Below are 17,457 nucleotides of genomic sequence, written 5' to 3' on the forward strand. Positions count from 1 at the left end.
AATTCAGAATAACCATTTTAAGGATGTTCAGGGAGTCACAAGAAAATACAGGTAGAAAATTAAATGATATCTGGAAAATAATCCAGGAACAAAATGCGAAACTTGACAAAGAAATAGAATCAATTTTAAAAAGTCAAATAGAAATTCCACAAAAAAAGAATACATTATCTGAACTAAAAAACTCAATAGAAACCTCCAATAGCAGACTTAATCAAACAGAGGAAAAGATCAGTGAGCTCTAAGATAAAACATATGAATTTATCAAATCAGAGGAGCAAAAGAAAATGAATGAGAAAAAATGAAAAAAATCCAGCAAATATGGGATTCTCTGAAGCAAAATAACCTCCATATAATTGGCATACCCAAAGGAGAAGAAAAAGGAAAAGATATAGAAAGCATATTCAAGGAAATAATGGCTGAAAATGTCTCAAGTATGGAGACAGATGACAGCATCCAGGTACAGGAAGCTCAGAGGTCATCAATCAAATTCAATTCAAGGAGAAACACCCCAAGGTAAATGATAAGCTAATTATCAAAAACCAAAGACAAAGAAAAGATACTGAAAGCAGCTGAGAAAAAGAAATACATAATATTCAATGGAGTGCAAATACATTTCTCAGAGGATTTCTCAGTAGAAACCTAATAGACCAGAAAAGAATGGAACGATATATTCAGTGTTGAAGGAAAAAGACTGTCAGCCAAGAATTCTCTATCTAGCAAAACTAACCTTCAAATATGAAGGAAAAATAAAGTCTTTCCCAGACAAACAAAAGCTAGGGAACTCACCAACTCTAGACCTGCCTCACAAGAAATGCTAAAGGGAATTCTTCAATTTGAAAGAAGACAATGCTAAGGAGTAGCAAGAAAACATTTGAAGGTGCATAACTCATTAGTGAAGTATGTTCACAGACAACCTCACAATACTCCAATGTCATCAGAGGGGTGAATAAACTGTTTACATCTTTAGTATGAAGGCTAAAGGACCAACATAATAAGAAAACAACAAACACAACAACTACCAAAGACATAGGCAATATTAGAAGATGGAACTGGAAACAATACGATGTCAAGAGGTATGGGGGGAATGACACCGAAGTGTAGAGTTGGCTTTTTTGTATATATCATAGCTAAGTTGTTGTTAATCTAAAATAATCTGTTATAACTAACGTGTTTTTTGTAAGCCTCATAGTAACTGTAATATAAAAAGAGGTATACTAAAAATAAATAGCCAGAAATCAAAATACACTTTTAGAGAAAACCACTCAATCACAAAGGGAGACAGTAAGATCAGAAAAATAAAAAAGGATTAACAAAACAATCAGAAAAAAAGTAACAAAATGGCCATAACAAGTTCCTATATATCAATAGTAATGCTAAATGTAAATAGATTAAATACTTCAGGGAAAAGGCACAGAGTGGCTCAATAGATTATAAAACAGGAACCAACAGTATGCTGCCTACAAGAAACTCATTTCACCGATTAATACACACAACTGAAAGTGATGGGATTGAAAAAGATATTTCATGCAAATGGAAAACAAGAAAGAGCAGCGGTAGCTACACTTATTTCAGTGAAATAGATTTGAAGCCAAGGAAAGCAAAAAAAGACAAGTAAGGTCTTTATATAATGATAAAGAGATCAATTCAATAAGAGGATATATAGTTGTAAATATATATGCACCTGACTCCAGAACACCCAGATGTAAAGCAATTACTATTAGACCTAATGGGAGAAATAGACTCCAAATCATTAATAGTTGGGGATTGGACACCCTACTTTCAGCAAAGGACAGATCATCCAGACAGAAAATTAACCAGAAAACATCAGAATTAATCTTTACTCTAGGCCAATTGGACCTAATAAACATATATAAAACATCCTATCCAACAGCTAGAAAATACTCATTCTTTTCATCAGCACATGGAACATTCTCTAGAATAGACCATATGTTAGGTCACAAAACAAGGCTCAACAAATTTTAAAAAAATTAAAATCATATCATGTCCAATTACAGTGAAATAAAACTAGAAATCAACAACAAAAGAGACGTTAGAAACCATACCAATACATGGAAATTAAACAGTGTGCTCCTAAACAATGAATGGGTCAAAGAAGAAATTAAAAAAGGAAATTAAATTTTCTGGGGAAAAACAAAATGAAAACACAGTGTACCAGAACCTATGAGATACAGCAAAAGCAGTTCTAAGAGGGAAGTTTATAGCAATAAATATCTACATTAAAAAAGAAGAAAGACATCAAATGAACAACCGAATGTACGCCTTAGGAACCAGAAAAACAAGAACAAACCATACCCCAAATCAATAGAAGGAGAGAAATAGCAAAGATCAGAGCAAAATAAATGAATTAGGGATTTTAAAAAACAATACAAAAGATTGATGAAACAAAAGGTGTTTTTTCAAAAAGATAAACAAAATTGGTAAACCTTTAGCTAGACTAACAAAGAAAAAAGAGAGAAGGCTCCAATAAATAAAATTAGAAATGGAAAAGGAGACATTACAACTGATACCACAGAAATACAAAGGATCATAAGAGACTACTATGAACAACAATATGCAAAGAATCTGGAAGACTGAGAAGAAATGGATAAATTCCTGGATCCGCACAACTTACTAAGGTTGAATCATGAAGAACTAGAAAACCTGAACAGACCAATAACAGGTAATGAAACTGAAGACATAATAAAAAATCTCCTAACAAAGAAAACCCCAGGACCAGATGGCTCTACTGCTGAATTCTACCAGACATTTATAAAAGTACCAATTCCAATTCTTCTCAAACTCTTCCAAAAAACTGAAGAGGCTGGAATACTTCTAAACTCATTCTATGAGACCAACATCAATCTTATATCAAAACTGGAGAAAGATCCAACAACAAAAAGAAAACTACAGACCAATGTTCCTAATGACCACAGGTATGAAAATCCTCAACAGAATACCAGCATACAGAATCCAACAACACATTAAAAAAAATCATTCATCATGATCAAGTGGGCTTCATCCCAGTGATACAAAGACGGTTCAACATATGGAAATCAATAAACGTGATGCATCACATCAACAGAATGAAGGGAAAAAAACATGATCATTTCAATAGATGCAGAAAAGCATTTGATAAAATCTAACACCCTTTCATGATAAAAACACTCAACAAACTAGTTATTGAAAGAATGTACTTCACAATAAAAGTCATATATTACAGACCCACAGCTAATATACTGAATGGGTAAAAATTGGAGGTTTTTCCTCCAAGATCTGGAACAATACAAGGATTTCCAGTTTCCCCACTCTTATTCAACATGGTACTGGAAGTTCTAGCCAGCTCAATAAAGCAAGAGAAAGTAATAAAGGGTATTCAAATTGGAAATGAGGAGCTCAAACTATCCCTATTTGCACATGACATGAACATATACATAGAAAACCCTGAGAACTCCACCAAAAATTACTAGAACTAATAAAAGAATTCAGTATAGTGGCAGGATAAATAATCAACACACAAAAAGCAATAGCCTTTCTATACACCAATAATGAAATAGCTGAAGAAGAAATCAAGAAAGTAATCCTATTCACAATAGCTACCAAAAGAATGAAATACATAGAAGTAAATAAAAACTATGAAACATTGGTGAAAAAATTGAAGAGGACACAAATAAATGTAAAAATATTCCATGTTCATGGGTTAGAAGAATTAACATCATTAAAATATTTATATTACCCAAAGCAATCTACACATTCAACGCAATCGCTATCAAAATACCCATGACATTCTTCACAGAAGTAGAAAACAATGACCTTAAAATCTGTGTGGAACCACAAAAGACCCTGTACAGCTAAAGCAATCTTGAACAGAAAGAACAAACTTGGGGCATCACACTTCCTGACTTCAAAATATACTGTAAAGCTATAGTAACCAAAACTGCACAGTACTTGCATAGATATAGACAAATAGACTAATGGAACAGAATAGAGAGCCCAGAGACAAACCCATACAGTTACAGCCAACTGATTTTTGACAAAGGTGCCAAGAATATACTGTGGGGGAAGGACAGCCTCTTCAATGAATGGTGCTGAGAAAATTGGATATTCACATGCAGAAGATTGAAACTAGACACCTATCTCTCACCAGACACAAAAATCAACTCAAAATGAATCAAAGACCTAAACTTAAGACCCCAAACTATGAAACCAGTAGAAGAAAACATATGGGAAATGCTACACAAAGTAGAGAGTAGAATAATGGAATAATGGCTGGGAGGGGAGAAGTATGGGAAGGAGAGAAGGAGTCAGGGACTAACAGGTGGGAGGGGGGAGAGGGAGGAGGGAGGGAGGTTTCGGTGATGGGACATAATAATCAACTACATTGTATATTGACAAAATAAAAATAATAAAAAAAAAATAAAAGCTTTAAGTAGCTTAAAAAAAAAAAACTATGCTGTCTACCCTAAGTGAATCATTGTGCAGTGTATGCATGTATTGAAACAACACACTGTACCCCACAAAAATAAATATAAATAAGATTGAGAAAAAAATCACAAAGAAACAAAACACACACAAGTAGGAAAGTAAGAGTTGAGGTACCCGAGGCAGGCAATGAACTCCATGAGAAGATTAGAGGAAGTGGTTTTGCACTGGCTGCCCTAACTCTGACCTTTCCATTGTTAGGACTCTGAGTCCCGACAGAGGTCACAAATTTGCTGCCCAAGAGCTTGTGGCCAAGAGGTAGAGGATCAAAACTTTTCTTTTTAAAATGCTTAGATAGTAAACTAATGGTTTCACAGATAGATTTCTGGGGACACTTATTTTTGTCTTACTCTGTATCAGTTTTAAACTAGATATGAAATATATCAGCACAAGCTTTTTACCTGTTTTAGAGTTATCACCCTTTAAAGCCTTCCCCCCCACATTCAGTCTCCTGAAATCATTTAATAGTTAAATTGTCAGAAATATAGTAATAATAAATGTTTAATGGCATTTACTTTGATGAAATGTAGTAGGTCAGAACCTAGGAAATCCATCTTATTTTGTATTTTATCAAAGACCTTTAGGTAAAAATATTAAAATTATGAGGGACTTGGGTAACAAGTATCAACTTTTTCTATAGGAGTCATTTCTCCCAGTCCAATATTTTTTTGTTCTTCCTGAATCAATGTATATTACCATTATCAATATATATTAATTCTCTGGCTATCAGCTCTCAATTATCACTTTATGGGTCAATCTTGGGAAATTTTTAATCTTCATATGAATTTCTTTTCAATTTAGTAGGATATTTCTAAGCCATGTTTCTATTCTCTAAAATAGACACATAAGAAACTGAAACATTTTTAATGAGTTGAAACAAAGTTACTAAAAGTGAAATTAGTGAAAATCTGTATATACATATTTGAGTTGTTGGAGTGGTCATTAATGTAAACTTTCTCCTTTTTTTCATAAAGCTTATAGAATAACTCTATACATAGGCTACACTTAGTTTGCCTAAGCTTAGTTCATGGAATTCAATGAAATCAAGCATAATTTTATTTACTCCAGAATGTTTTGAGTTATATTTTGATTAAATGAGTAAACATTAAACACAAAAAGAGAGTCTAAATGGTGGTAAAATTTTTATTTTGTACCTTTTTTTTACTTAGTTACTGAGGATTTTATGATCTTTATGAAGTGTGGTAAGCATTGAAGTTGGACTAGGAGAAAAAGCAGGAAATAGATTTTCCTAGGTACAACTGATTTGTTCTTTATCACCAACAAGTGATCAAAAAGAGAAATTTAACATATCATCTTGGAATGTATTTATCATGTCAGAGGAAAATCATGGTTAATTCTTTTACCTACTTTGCATGTAGTTAAGCAATCTGATTTTAAGGAGATTTATATAGCCATTTAAGAAATACTACATATTGGGGCCGGCCCGGTGGCGCACTGCTACAGTGCACCGCTTGGGAAGTGCGGTGGCGCTCCCGCCAAGGGTTCGGATCCCACATACAGACTGGCCGCTCACTGGCTGAGCGAGGTGCGGGCGCAACACCGAGGGTTGCGATCCCAGTGCCGGTCCCGGTCCGGTACGGGCGCGACACTGAGGGTTGTGATCTGTAGCTGGTCACGAAAAAAGACAAAAAAAGGAAAAAAAAAAAAAAAAGAAATACTACATATTCAGCATATGTAAGTTATAGTGATATGTGGAAGTAAAAGGCCTTTAAAGAACTTTCCAAGAATAAATTATTTAGGTTTTTAATTAAAGGAAAATTGAAATGGAGATAGTAATTATGTTAAGTTGAATTTCTTATTCCACTCAATTATTATAAAAACTTGTTAAGTGACAGAAAAATCCTGGTAATACAAATGCAGATGAATTCTAAGCGGTAGACAACATGTCGAAATATCTTATTTAAGTTTATATATTATATTTTTACCAATAGCTCACAGTACTTTGAATGACACTGATGTCCCTATGGAAACAACTGAATGCATAAGAGGCCAAGGAGAAGGTTACAGGGGCACCATCAATACTATTTGGAATGGAATTCCGTGTCAGCGTTGGGATTCCCAGTACCCTCACCAGCATGACATAACTCCTGAAAATTTCAAGTGCAAGTGAGTAAATTAGGCAAATGTTATAAATTTCAGTAGGCCCTGGGGGAAATGAAAGAGTGGTTACACTTCACTAATTTCCGTGTTAGTGATACTCAATCTTTAGTGCACTCAGGGATAAACAGGAGTTAAAAGGCAGATTATTCCTCCACTCAGAGATTTTGACTTCTTAGTCTGGGATTTGGTCCTCAAATATGCATTTTAATAAGCATTCTGGGTGATTCTGAGCCAGAGGGTTGATGCACATGGCTTTTGGAAACACATTCTTAGGTTGTTTCTGATCACAGCTTTGCTCTTGTAGGTTTATTTAATAAATCGGTTAATGATAATAATTAGACATGTTTCAAACATGTGCCTTCTTAAATTTTCATATCAGCTTTAGGGGGCGTTACATATTTTTTTTCTCTTACTAGAAGAGGCCCAACTTGATTTCAGTCAACATTTTGAACTGATGAGTTTTCAAACTTAAAAATCTATGAACAAAAACTATTTTTAAAAGCTTAAATGAATATTTTTCATTGTTTTTGGATTTGCCTCAAAAAGTGGGTAAGTAAAACAATAGTTAAGATTAATCAAGCCAAAGACACTGCCCTTGATTATCAATATATAGCTGTATGTGTGTTCTTTGTGGCTGCTTTTTTCACCACTTGACTTTTGTTGGACAGACACAGTCACAGTGCCATGTGTTTTTAAATTGTCCACTTTGTTATGAGAAACATAAAATGATTGCTTTTGAAATTTATCACACATGTCATTCATAGTGGCTATGCTGAAATAGCACCTATAAATAATCTATATTGGCTTTATGTAATTGGCTTTTAGTAAGACAGCCCAACATTTCAAGATGAAGAGCTATGAGTACTAGTTGGCCCATCCACTGGAGAGGGGACATGTTTGTGTTTGCGTGTGTGTGTGTGTGAGTGTGTGTGTTTTAGCAAATTCAGTAATTTATTTGCTTATATAGTAAATATTCATCTATCAACATTTTAAAAATTATTTTATAATAACAAGATTTATAGTTGTCATTCTGGGTTTATTTCTCTCATTTCCTTCATAATAATTCACTCTCTGTTCCTGACTCATGTGTTTCATACCTAAAAAATAAACATCAAAGTATAGAAAGCAAAGAAAATAAGAAAAAATTAGTCAAAAGGGTCAAAGCAGACAGTGTCAATGTCATTCATTTTTTGTGAACTTCTAATGACTGGTGATAACCCCAATAAGAAATTGTGCATGTGCAAATGCCCAATGAGCTTCATCTGAATGAAAAAGATAATAATTTAATAATTTAAAGAAATTTAATTCACAGACTCTACAGATAAAACTGAATTATCAAAGGTTTAACTGTTAAATCTTATTGAAATTTAAGCCATCCTTTTTTGATTTAGTTTTGGTCAAAAGAACCAAACATAAATATCAAAAAACAAAGTGTGACAGCTGCGTTATAAAACTGATAAAATCTGACTGAACATTTTGCTCAGAATATTGATTTAGTGTTTCTAGTTTGTGATCCAACAGGGAGGAATATGCTGGTCAGGTGTCTCTGATTCTATTAAACATTACTTGCCCCAATACTGAGACCTCTTATAAATGACCATTTTTGAAACACTGTAACTAAACAATACTAACTGTGATGAACCTAGATGAATCATTTAGGCATCAATTCACTTTAGTAATTGTGAATAATTGGAAGGGAAAGAACTTAGGAAAAATATTGGGCAAACCTTGACTCATTCTTGCTTAATCTAAATTAGTTGTGTGCTTCTAAATATAAATCTTAAAAGTGGGCCCAAACTAAGACTTTTGATAGCCCTAGATCTTCACTTAATTATCTTGCCTTAAATTACAATTTTAAATAATTGAGCAATTATTCACCTGAAATTGCAAATTTGTGTAAATTTTATGTAAAATTTAATGCACATATTTTATACTGACAAATTTTTAAAACATAAGTATAAATTGGTTTAAAAGAAAAGTTTTCTCCATCTATTCTAGTTAATAATAATTTTATAAGAAGGCTAAAGGTTTGAAAATGGGTTATAACTATAAACAATTACTGAATATTGCCTTTAACTATTGGCAATCAATGTTCTCATATCTTTAAATAATACAGTTTATATCAAGACCTATTTTAAATTTTTGATTTTCTAACTAAACATAAGCTTCTTTCTTAAAAACTTATTAGTTTCTGATGGTATTAATAAAGTTGTAGTATTTCTCACAGGACCTAAGTAGTACAAATACTGTGGCAGCCAATAGATTGAATATTAATTTAATTAAATTATTAGTGTAGGATGTACAAAAAGAAAGTAACTGCTTGCATAAAATTAGACAATGTAATTCAGGGGAACAATTCATATACTCTATACTTTATTTAATGTGAATCTTATATTAATATAGAGAACCACTAAGGACTTTTTAAATACAGATGATTTTAACATTATTTTAATAATAATTTTCTTATTGGGAATTTTAAATTTTAGTTAAAATAATGGTGAAATAAAGGATGTACATGTACTACTACATTGACAACTTTATCGTGAAGTTTGCTGTACTATAATGAGGCCTTAATTTTACAGAAATATTTATAAAGACCAGGTAACTTCTCTAAATTAAGAAAGAACTATTTTGAAATTAAAATAAATCTATGCAGTAAATTAAATAAGTCAAAGAAATACAGAATTCAAAGAAGAAATAGCTATCATGATATTTGTTGTGACAGATATTTGAATAGATTGAACCTCCATTTTACATGAGGAGTAGTTAATGACTTTTAATAGTAGCCTTTCTTCTCGAAAGAGATACATGTTTCCACATTATATATGAGTCATGAAAATGTAATAAATAAGAACAGTTAAAAGCCCAAATCTTGAGAATAAGTGAGAAGAATGTTGTGCTACCGTTTTTCACATGAAGCAGTAATGTTTGCGTGGGACTACAGGCGGTGGAAGGAAAAGAAAACTCACATCTAATAGCGTTTATTTCAGTAATTTAAGCAGTGTCAGTTGTGTATACTATATTCTAATTTGTTATAACTACCCGAAGTTTGAAAACTTAGAACTCTAATTATAAACATGGGCACATTCTGCACCTCTGGAAATGTAATTGCTTTGACTCTACCCATGTAAGAACTCAGGCAATTTACATTAATATGCTTATTCTTAATAGGGACCTAAGAGAAAATTATTGCCGAAATCCAGACGGGGCTGAGTCACCCTGGTGTTTTACCACCGACCCAAACATCCGAGTTGGCTACTGCTCCCAGATTCCAAAATGTGACGTGTCAAGTGGACAAGGTAATAGCTGACATTTTGCTGTGTGGACTTGATTAAATTCAGGGGAAATGCCTAAAGGGAGGACACGTTGTACAGCAAAAGATCTACTTCTTGTTGCACTGGTTTTGCTGGTTAAAATAAAATCAAGTCGAAAGTTGGATTTTTTTTAATATATTCGTTCACTCAACATTTATTTACAGTATTAATTGGAGTGTATGCTAGTACCAGGCACAGTTCTAGGCACTGGGGATATACCAATAAACAAAACTAAATTGCTTGACCCTACAGAAGTAATTTCCAGCAGATAGAAACTGGGCAAAATAAAAATGGGGGTGGGGATATTATGTTAGTCTGTGGTAAGGTGCTAGAGAGAAGTATGCCCCAGAGTTAGAGGACAAGGGTATTGCTATTTTGTATTAATGACCAGTGAAGATATTTAGTATTAGGAGCACCTAAAGGAAGTAAGGGAGCAGCATGTGCCATGTGCACACGTGTGTAAAGGGCATTTTAGGTAAAGAAAACTGCATATGTAAATGGCATGAGGTGAGGGAGTGTTTGAAAAGTTAAAGCAGCTGGTACAGAATGAGGAAGATGGAGAGTAGCAGGAGTCGGGGTTGGAGATGCAAGGGGGCTAAAATTGCATTGGCCTTGTAGAAATCGGAAGTGTTTGCACTTTTACTTGAAAGAGAAGGGACTTTGGTGCAAGGCTCTGAGAAGAAAAGTTGCATGATGTGACTTAAATTTTAACTGAATCACTGGCTGCATTATGGAAAACAGCTGGAATTCTCAACAAGGGCTAAAACAGGAGAACCAATGAAGTGGTTATTTTAATAACCCAAGCAATAGATGAGAGTGACTGGGGTGTTGTGAGCAGTGGGGATGAGGTGTAGTGGTAAAGTTTGGGATAAATTACCCCTGTACTTGGTAACATAGATGCCATTGAAGATAACTGTTTTGGGGAGCAGTAGTAAAGTCAAACTTAAATAGGTTTGAAAAAGAAATCATTTGCTAAACATTAGTAATAATGTTGAGCTCTAGGCATCTGTTGGTGTATAATAAATTGAGAGTAATGATTTTTAAGTGATCATATATTTCATACAAACTTAATTATTATGGTTATGGTCGTGGTTAGGCCTAAATCATACTAAAAAGCCCACGTCTAATTTAAAGGTCTATTTCATGGATTTATTGCCCTATGTATACTTTTTCCATCCTTTAACATTTTCCACGTAGCCATTGTTCATGAGCAACTCTGAAAACAGAGTTGTAGACGGAAGAAGGAGGAGTTGTTTTTCAGTCAATTTCACTATTCTTTGGCATATTTTAAAGGTCACTTGGAAATAAAGTTGAAACCAGTGATTAAGGGAAGTTTGGTCCTAGCTGAGTCTTCTGCATCCCTGTCTCATTCACTTGAACAATTATAATTTGTGGTTGATAGAAGGAAATGAGAACAAGTGGTTTATAAGCTCCTGGTGTGTATTAAGATTTTTAAAATATACATATATATCACTTACAAAAGGATCAGGTAATAGAATATGAGAATTTTTAATCTTGGAGGTTAAGCAGATGTTCTTGCTTTTCTGATAAATCTATTCATTAATAATGAAGAAATTAGTTTTATTAAATTTAAATAACTTGCCTAGATTCTCATATTGGCACAGTTGGGATTGAATCTGACTTTCCTTTCCATGATATTTTTTATTCCATGGTTTCTGCCTTACATTTATTCTATAAAAATATGTTATATTATTATTCTTTAACAATATATTGTACCTGATACATGCAATAATGTGCTAGAGTCTGTGGGGCAGTTTAAAAATGAAGTAGGTATAGAACTTCTACTCAAGAAACACTCTGTTAGCTAATTCAACATTCAGCTGTAAAATTTTAACTGACAGTTATACCACCACATGATACTGCCAAGCTAATATATGCATTGTTATCTATACCTATATCCATATATCTATCATAGAGAGAAATCTATACACACACACGAAAGAATGTTGCTCTTATCCTTTGTATAACAGGAAATATAAATTCCCATTTGAGAAGTTGAAAACCTATCAAATCTTGCAGCACTTGAATTAGCATATATGCAAATGCTCTTCCAACTGGATATTAAGTAACACTATTAAAGGAAAATGAAAACTGAAATTGCAGAATTTCCTTAAAATGCTGAGAAAAACTACTTATTAGATTGTATAGCATATACTTAAGGCATTAAACAGAAGATAATTCATACCTTTAAATATTTATATTGATAGCATAAAATAATGAAAACAAGTGAATGAAATTTCCAACTTGAAGAGTTGGAGCAAAAGCAAACCGAAAGAAACACAAGAAAGAAAATAATCAAAATAAAAGCAGAAGTTAATAAAGTAGAGGAAAGAGTGGAACTAATGAATAAATTAAAAGAATGATTTTTTTGAAAAAATTAACAAACTAGACAGCCACGAGCTAACTCACTCAAGAACGAAAGCACAAATACATAAAATCGTAATTATAAAGTGATAAATAAGCATTGAAATGGGAAAATTAAAAAAACGTAAGATGTTATTTTACTTAACCTCATGAACAAACTCTTAAAATGTAGATAAAATGGTTAATTCACTAGGAAAATTAAAGTTACTTGAATTGATTCAGGTAGAGAAAGAAAGCTTAAATAGACTAATTCCTCTAGAAGAAATACAGAAATGTATTAAAGAAATATTTTATCAAAAACACAGATAATCTCAATGCTGTATAACTTGTCCCAAATCTTACCAAATACAATAAAAATTACAAATTTTTATGATGCAAGTACAAGGGTACTTCAAGAAAGTTCACAAAAAAATAAAATGGAAAGATAATGTGAATCTTTCCATGAACTTTTTGAGGTACCCTCATGTATATTGATACATAAACATGTTAAAGATAGCACAGAAAAAAACAGCTATAGACCTATCTCATTTGTAAATATTAATATAAAAATCTTAGATAAAATTTGAATAAACAGTCCAATAAAACAATTATAAAAATTGAGTGGAGTTTAGTCTAAGAATATGAAAGTTATTATTAGAAACTCATTAGCATAATTTATCTTAGATGTAAGAAAAACAATCATGTGATAAACCTCAACAGATTCTGAAATTCCTGTGACAAAATTCACGTATTCCTCATGAAAGTACTCAATTAAGTAAGAATTTATGGGATACACACACATACACACACACAATCACTATATGCCCATTTATACATAGTAGAGATTTCCTTAACATATATTCACTTTTTAGCATACACATACAAGATTACTGCAAAAAGTTTATGGAAAAATAGAATTAAAAGATTATACAAATCTTTCCACGAACTTCCACGAACTACCCTCATATATAGATACACACGCACACATCCCACATATATATTTCCATGACATGTATATTGAATTTGTATGTGTGTATATCTATATATGAGGGTACTTCAGTCATAAAATCACCACTTAATGGGGAAATATTAGAAGCATTTTTATTAAGATTTTTACAAAGCAAGTATTTCTACTATCTCCATTACTATTTAACATTGTAAATATAATTTCATATTGATTTAACATTGTATTGGAGAAATTATTCTATATAATTAGACAATAAGACATATTGATAGGAAAAGACAAAGTAAAAGATCTCTGTGCAAATTATATAATGGTAATATACTTAGAAAACTGAATTGAAACATACAAATTCATTAAGAGAGAAGGATATACAATTAATATACGAATATCAATAACATTTGTATATGAATATTTAAAGAGAAAACTTTACTTATAACAGCAACAAAACTGGTGGAAATTGGGCCGGCCTGGTGGCGCACTGCTACAGTGCGACGCTTGGGAGCACGGTGGCGCTCCCGCCGAGGGTTCAGATTCCACATACAGACCGGCCGCTCACTGGCTGAGCGAGGTGCGGGCGCAGCACCGAGGTTTGCGATCCCGTTGCCGGTCCCGGTCCGGTATGGGCGCGACACTGAGGGTTGCGATCCATTGCTGGACACGAAAAAAGACAAAAAGGAAAAAAAAAAAAAAAACTGGTGGAAATTTAGGAATAAATTTAAGAAGAAATGTACAAAAATCTATATGACAAAAGTTTTAAGTCACTTCTGAAAGCCACAAAAGTGTACTTTAATATGGAGAAAAAAGTCCCCTGTTCTTGATATACATCAATATCATAAACATATAAATTCTACTTAAACTAATCTATAAATTCTATTGTGATATTAATAAATAGACAAGTTTTTTTCTGATATTAAACAATTTGTTTCTAAAGTTCTAGAAAAATAAACATTTAAGTACAAAGGAAAACCTTAAAGAGGAGGGAATTAATCCTATAAGATGTTAAAATATTTTCTATAGAGTTTATAATTAAAAGAGTGTAGTTCTGATGTGTGAATGAATTGAAAATTGGAACAAAACGCAAAGTCCAGAAGTAGACCCAAGTGCATACTGAGATCTTTTACATTAAAAGTATGGCAATATATTCCACTGGGTTAAATATGAACTTTTAAAATATAATGATGTATTAGCAGGGTAACTGTTTAGAAAAATGATAAAATCCACGCCTTATACTAAACCTGAAAAAAACTCCAAATGGATAACACATCTGAATGTAAAAAAGAAAATCATATTATGTCTTGGTCCAACAATGCCACTATCTGAATACACAGCTCCAATATGCAAAAACATATGCACACAGTTTTTTGTTGCAGCATTATCTTTAAGAAAAAAACAACCCAGTGTACTCTGGCACAGCCACACAATGGAATACTTGCAAAAAGGATGATAAAATTCTCCATGAACTAATATAGGGTAATTTTGGGGTGTATGGTTAATTAAAGAAAAAAGCAAGGCATAAAAGTATGTTTGGCATACTATTAGAAGTAAATAAATAGATTTACTACTGTTAATAAAGAATGGGGCATAAAAATACATATGTATTTATATATACATATAAATTTGTATGTTCATGTTTGTGTGTGTGTGTGTGTGTGTGTGTGTGTGTGTGTGTGTGTATTAGCTTAGTTTTGCCAAAAAAAGTAAAGAAAGCCCACAGGAGCCATGAATAAGCAACTAATAAAATTGGCTACTTGCAATGGTGGGTAGGGATTAGAAATGGAATGATAGGGAAGCAAAAAGGAAAATAACATTTCTTTGAATACACCTTTTCATATAGATTCTACTATTAACCAATGTTAATGTTGTAAATATTCTGAAAGTAACATCAAGAAAGATGGAAGAAAGCACAGAAATATGCCTATCTGGATATTGAATGGATACCATTACTACAGAGAAGGAAAAAAGTCCAGATTATTTTTGGACATAATTCTCTGTATATACCCTCATTGCAGTATATTTTAAGGCTAAAATAACTGTAAACACATTTTGAACTTTAAACTATGGGCTTGTTGTTGTTAGCATTATCGTGTAGCTTTAAAATTATTTTTTAAATTAATTTTTTATTGAGACATTGATTTTACATGTTTATGGGGTATAGACATATTTCAGTATGTGTATACAATAGGTGATGATCTAATCAAGGCAATTAGCATATTCATATTGCAAAACCTAATCATTTCTTTGTGACGTGAACATTTGATTTCCTCTCTTCTAGTTGTTTGATAACATGCAAGAAATCATTGTTAATTATAGATTCCGGGGTTGACTGTACACCAATAGATCTTATTTTTTCTATCTAGCTGTAATTTTGTATCTATTAACCAGCCTCTCACTTCCCCCATCCCCTAACCCTTCCTGCTTCTAGTAACCACAGTTCTTCTCTCTCCTTTTAACAGTTCATCTTATTATTTATTGAATTGTTTTTTGTTTTTTGTTTTTTTTTTAGCTCCCACATATGAGTGAGAACTTGGTATTTTTTTCTTTCAGTGCCTGGCTTATTTCATTTGACATAATATTCTGCAAGTTCATCCATGCTGCTACAAATGGCAGAATTTTATTCTTTTTTATGGCTGAGCAGTGTTCCACTGTGTATACATACCACATTTTCTTTATCCATTTATGCATTGTAGAATTGGTGAAATGAGCAAACATATTGATATTACATGGAATCAGGGTTCTCACTGTGGGACAAAGGAGATACAAAAATGAAACAGAGGAGAGGAAGGACTCTGTGTTGTTAGATTGGAGTTAGAGGAATCAGTAGTTACTCATGATCAATACATGCACGCGCGCGCGCACACACACACATTCCCTAGCTATATCAAACGAAACAGGAGTAGAAATTAGAAAGTCCTCAAAAACTTATGACTTCCTCTCAAAAATTCGTAACCATATCTAATCAAGAGGAATGCATTAGACAAACTCAGTTGTGGGGCATTTTACCAAATACCTGACCAATTCTCCTCAAAACTGTCAAGGTCATTAAAAATAATGAAAGCCTGAGAAACTGTTACATCCACAGGAACCTTAGGAAACATGACAAGTAAATGCAATGTGTTACCTTATTGGATCCTGGAACACGAAATAGAATGTGAGGTAAAAACTAAGAGTGTGTAAACAAAGTAAGGACTTCAATAAACAATGCGTCAATATAGTTCAGTAGTGTGACAAATCTATCATACTAATGAAAGGTTTTAGAAGTAGAGGAAAAATTTACTATCTAGTAGTCAAAGGTTTAAACTTTCCCAGTATGGGGGGGGAAAAAAAGACAGTATTGTCAGAGGAAAATGGTTTAATTAGTGTATTCTTCATGTGTGCAAGTATTGGATTTTACAAGTTTATGCTTTCTGAAAACAATTTGATTGTGTACTGTAATTACTGTTACTTTATCTGTATCAAAATCCTATCCCTTTTGGGCCGGCCCGGTGGCGCACTGGATAAGTGCGCCGCTTGGGAAGCACGGTGGCGCTCCCGCCTGAGGGTTCGGATCCCACATACATACCGGTTCCCGCTCACTGGCTGAGCGAGGCGCAGGAGCAACACCGAGGGTTGCAATCCCGTTGCCGGTCCCCAGTCCGGTCCGGGGGCAACACTGAGGGTTGTGATCCGTTGCCGGACACGGAAAAAGACAAAAGACAAAAAAAAAAAAAAAAATCCTATCACTTTTGAGTTTTTATATTTAAGCCCAAATTTCTTATAGAGCTATTGCAATGGTAATCCAAGGTTTTGAACACATAACAATTGAATATACTTATTATATTTCTTTTCTACTATGTTAACTGATTCCTGGATCTTTTAGTCCATTTCTGCTGCTTATAAAAAAACACAAGGAACTGAATAATCTGTAAGAAAATAAAGTTTATTGCTTACAGTTTTGGAGCCTGGGAAGTCCAGAATCCAGGGAACAAAGCTGGTAAGAGTCTTGGTGGTAGTGACAGAGACCTAGGGTCTCACTTTGCAAGATGGTGGAAACAGAGAGAGCAGAGACTAAACCCCTCGTTCACTCTCTTCTTTAAGTCTTCAGAACCACACCCCTGCCCACCATTATTAATCCATTCACTATGGCATGGTCCTACAGTCTAATCACCTCTTCAAGGCCCCACCTTTCAATCACCATAATAGCATTTCCCACTTTCAACAGTTATAGTGGGAATTAAG

At 33.3% G+C, this 17,457-nt stretch overlaps 1 protein-coding gene across 3 annotated transcripts in view; it reads left to right on the top strand.

Moving 5' to 3' along the window:
* The window catches only part of HGF (hepatocyte growth factor (hepapoietin A; scatter factor)), a 78,539-nt gene that overhangs the window by 36,706 nt on the left and 24,376 nt on the right, over positions 1 to 17,457 (top strand). For all 3 annotated transcript variants that reach the window (XM_008569159.1, XM_008569842.1, XM_008570561.1), the window contains 2 exons: positions 6,432 to 6,606; positions 9,772 to 9,899. In XM_008569159.1, the coding sequence (XP_008567381.1) occupies positions 6,432 to 6,606; positions 9,772 to 9,899 (303 nt within the window). The remainder of the gene's footprint in view (positions 1 to 6,431; positions 6,607 to 9,771; positions 9,900 to 17,457) is intronic.

Source organism: Galeopterus variegatus, unplaced genomic scaffold (assembly GCF_000696425.1).
Source record: "Galeopterus variegatus unplaced genomic scaffold, G_variegatus-3.0.2 Scaffold0, whole genome shotgun sequence".
Taxonomy (NCBI): Eukaryota; Metazoa; Chordata; class Mammalia; order Dermoptera; family Cynocephalidae; genus Galeopterus; species Galeopterus variegatus.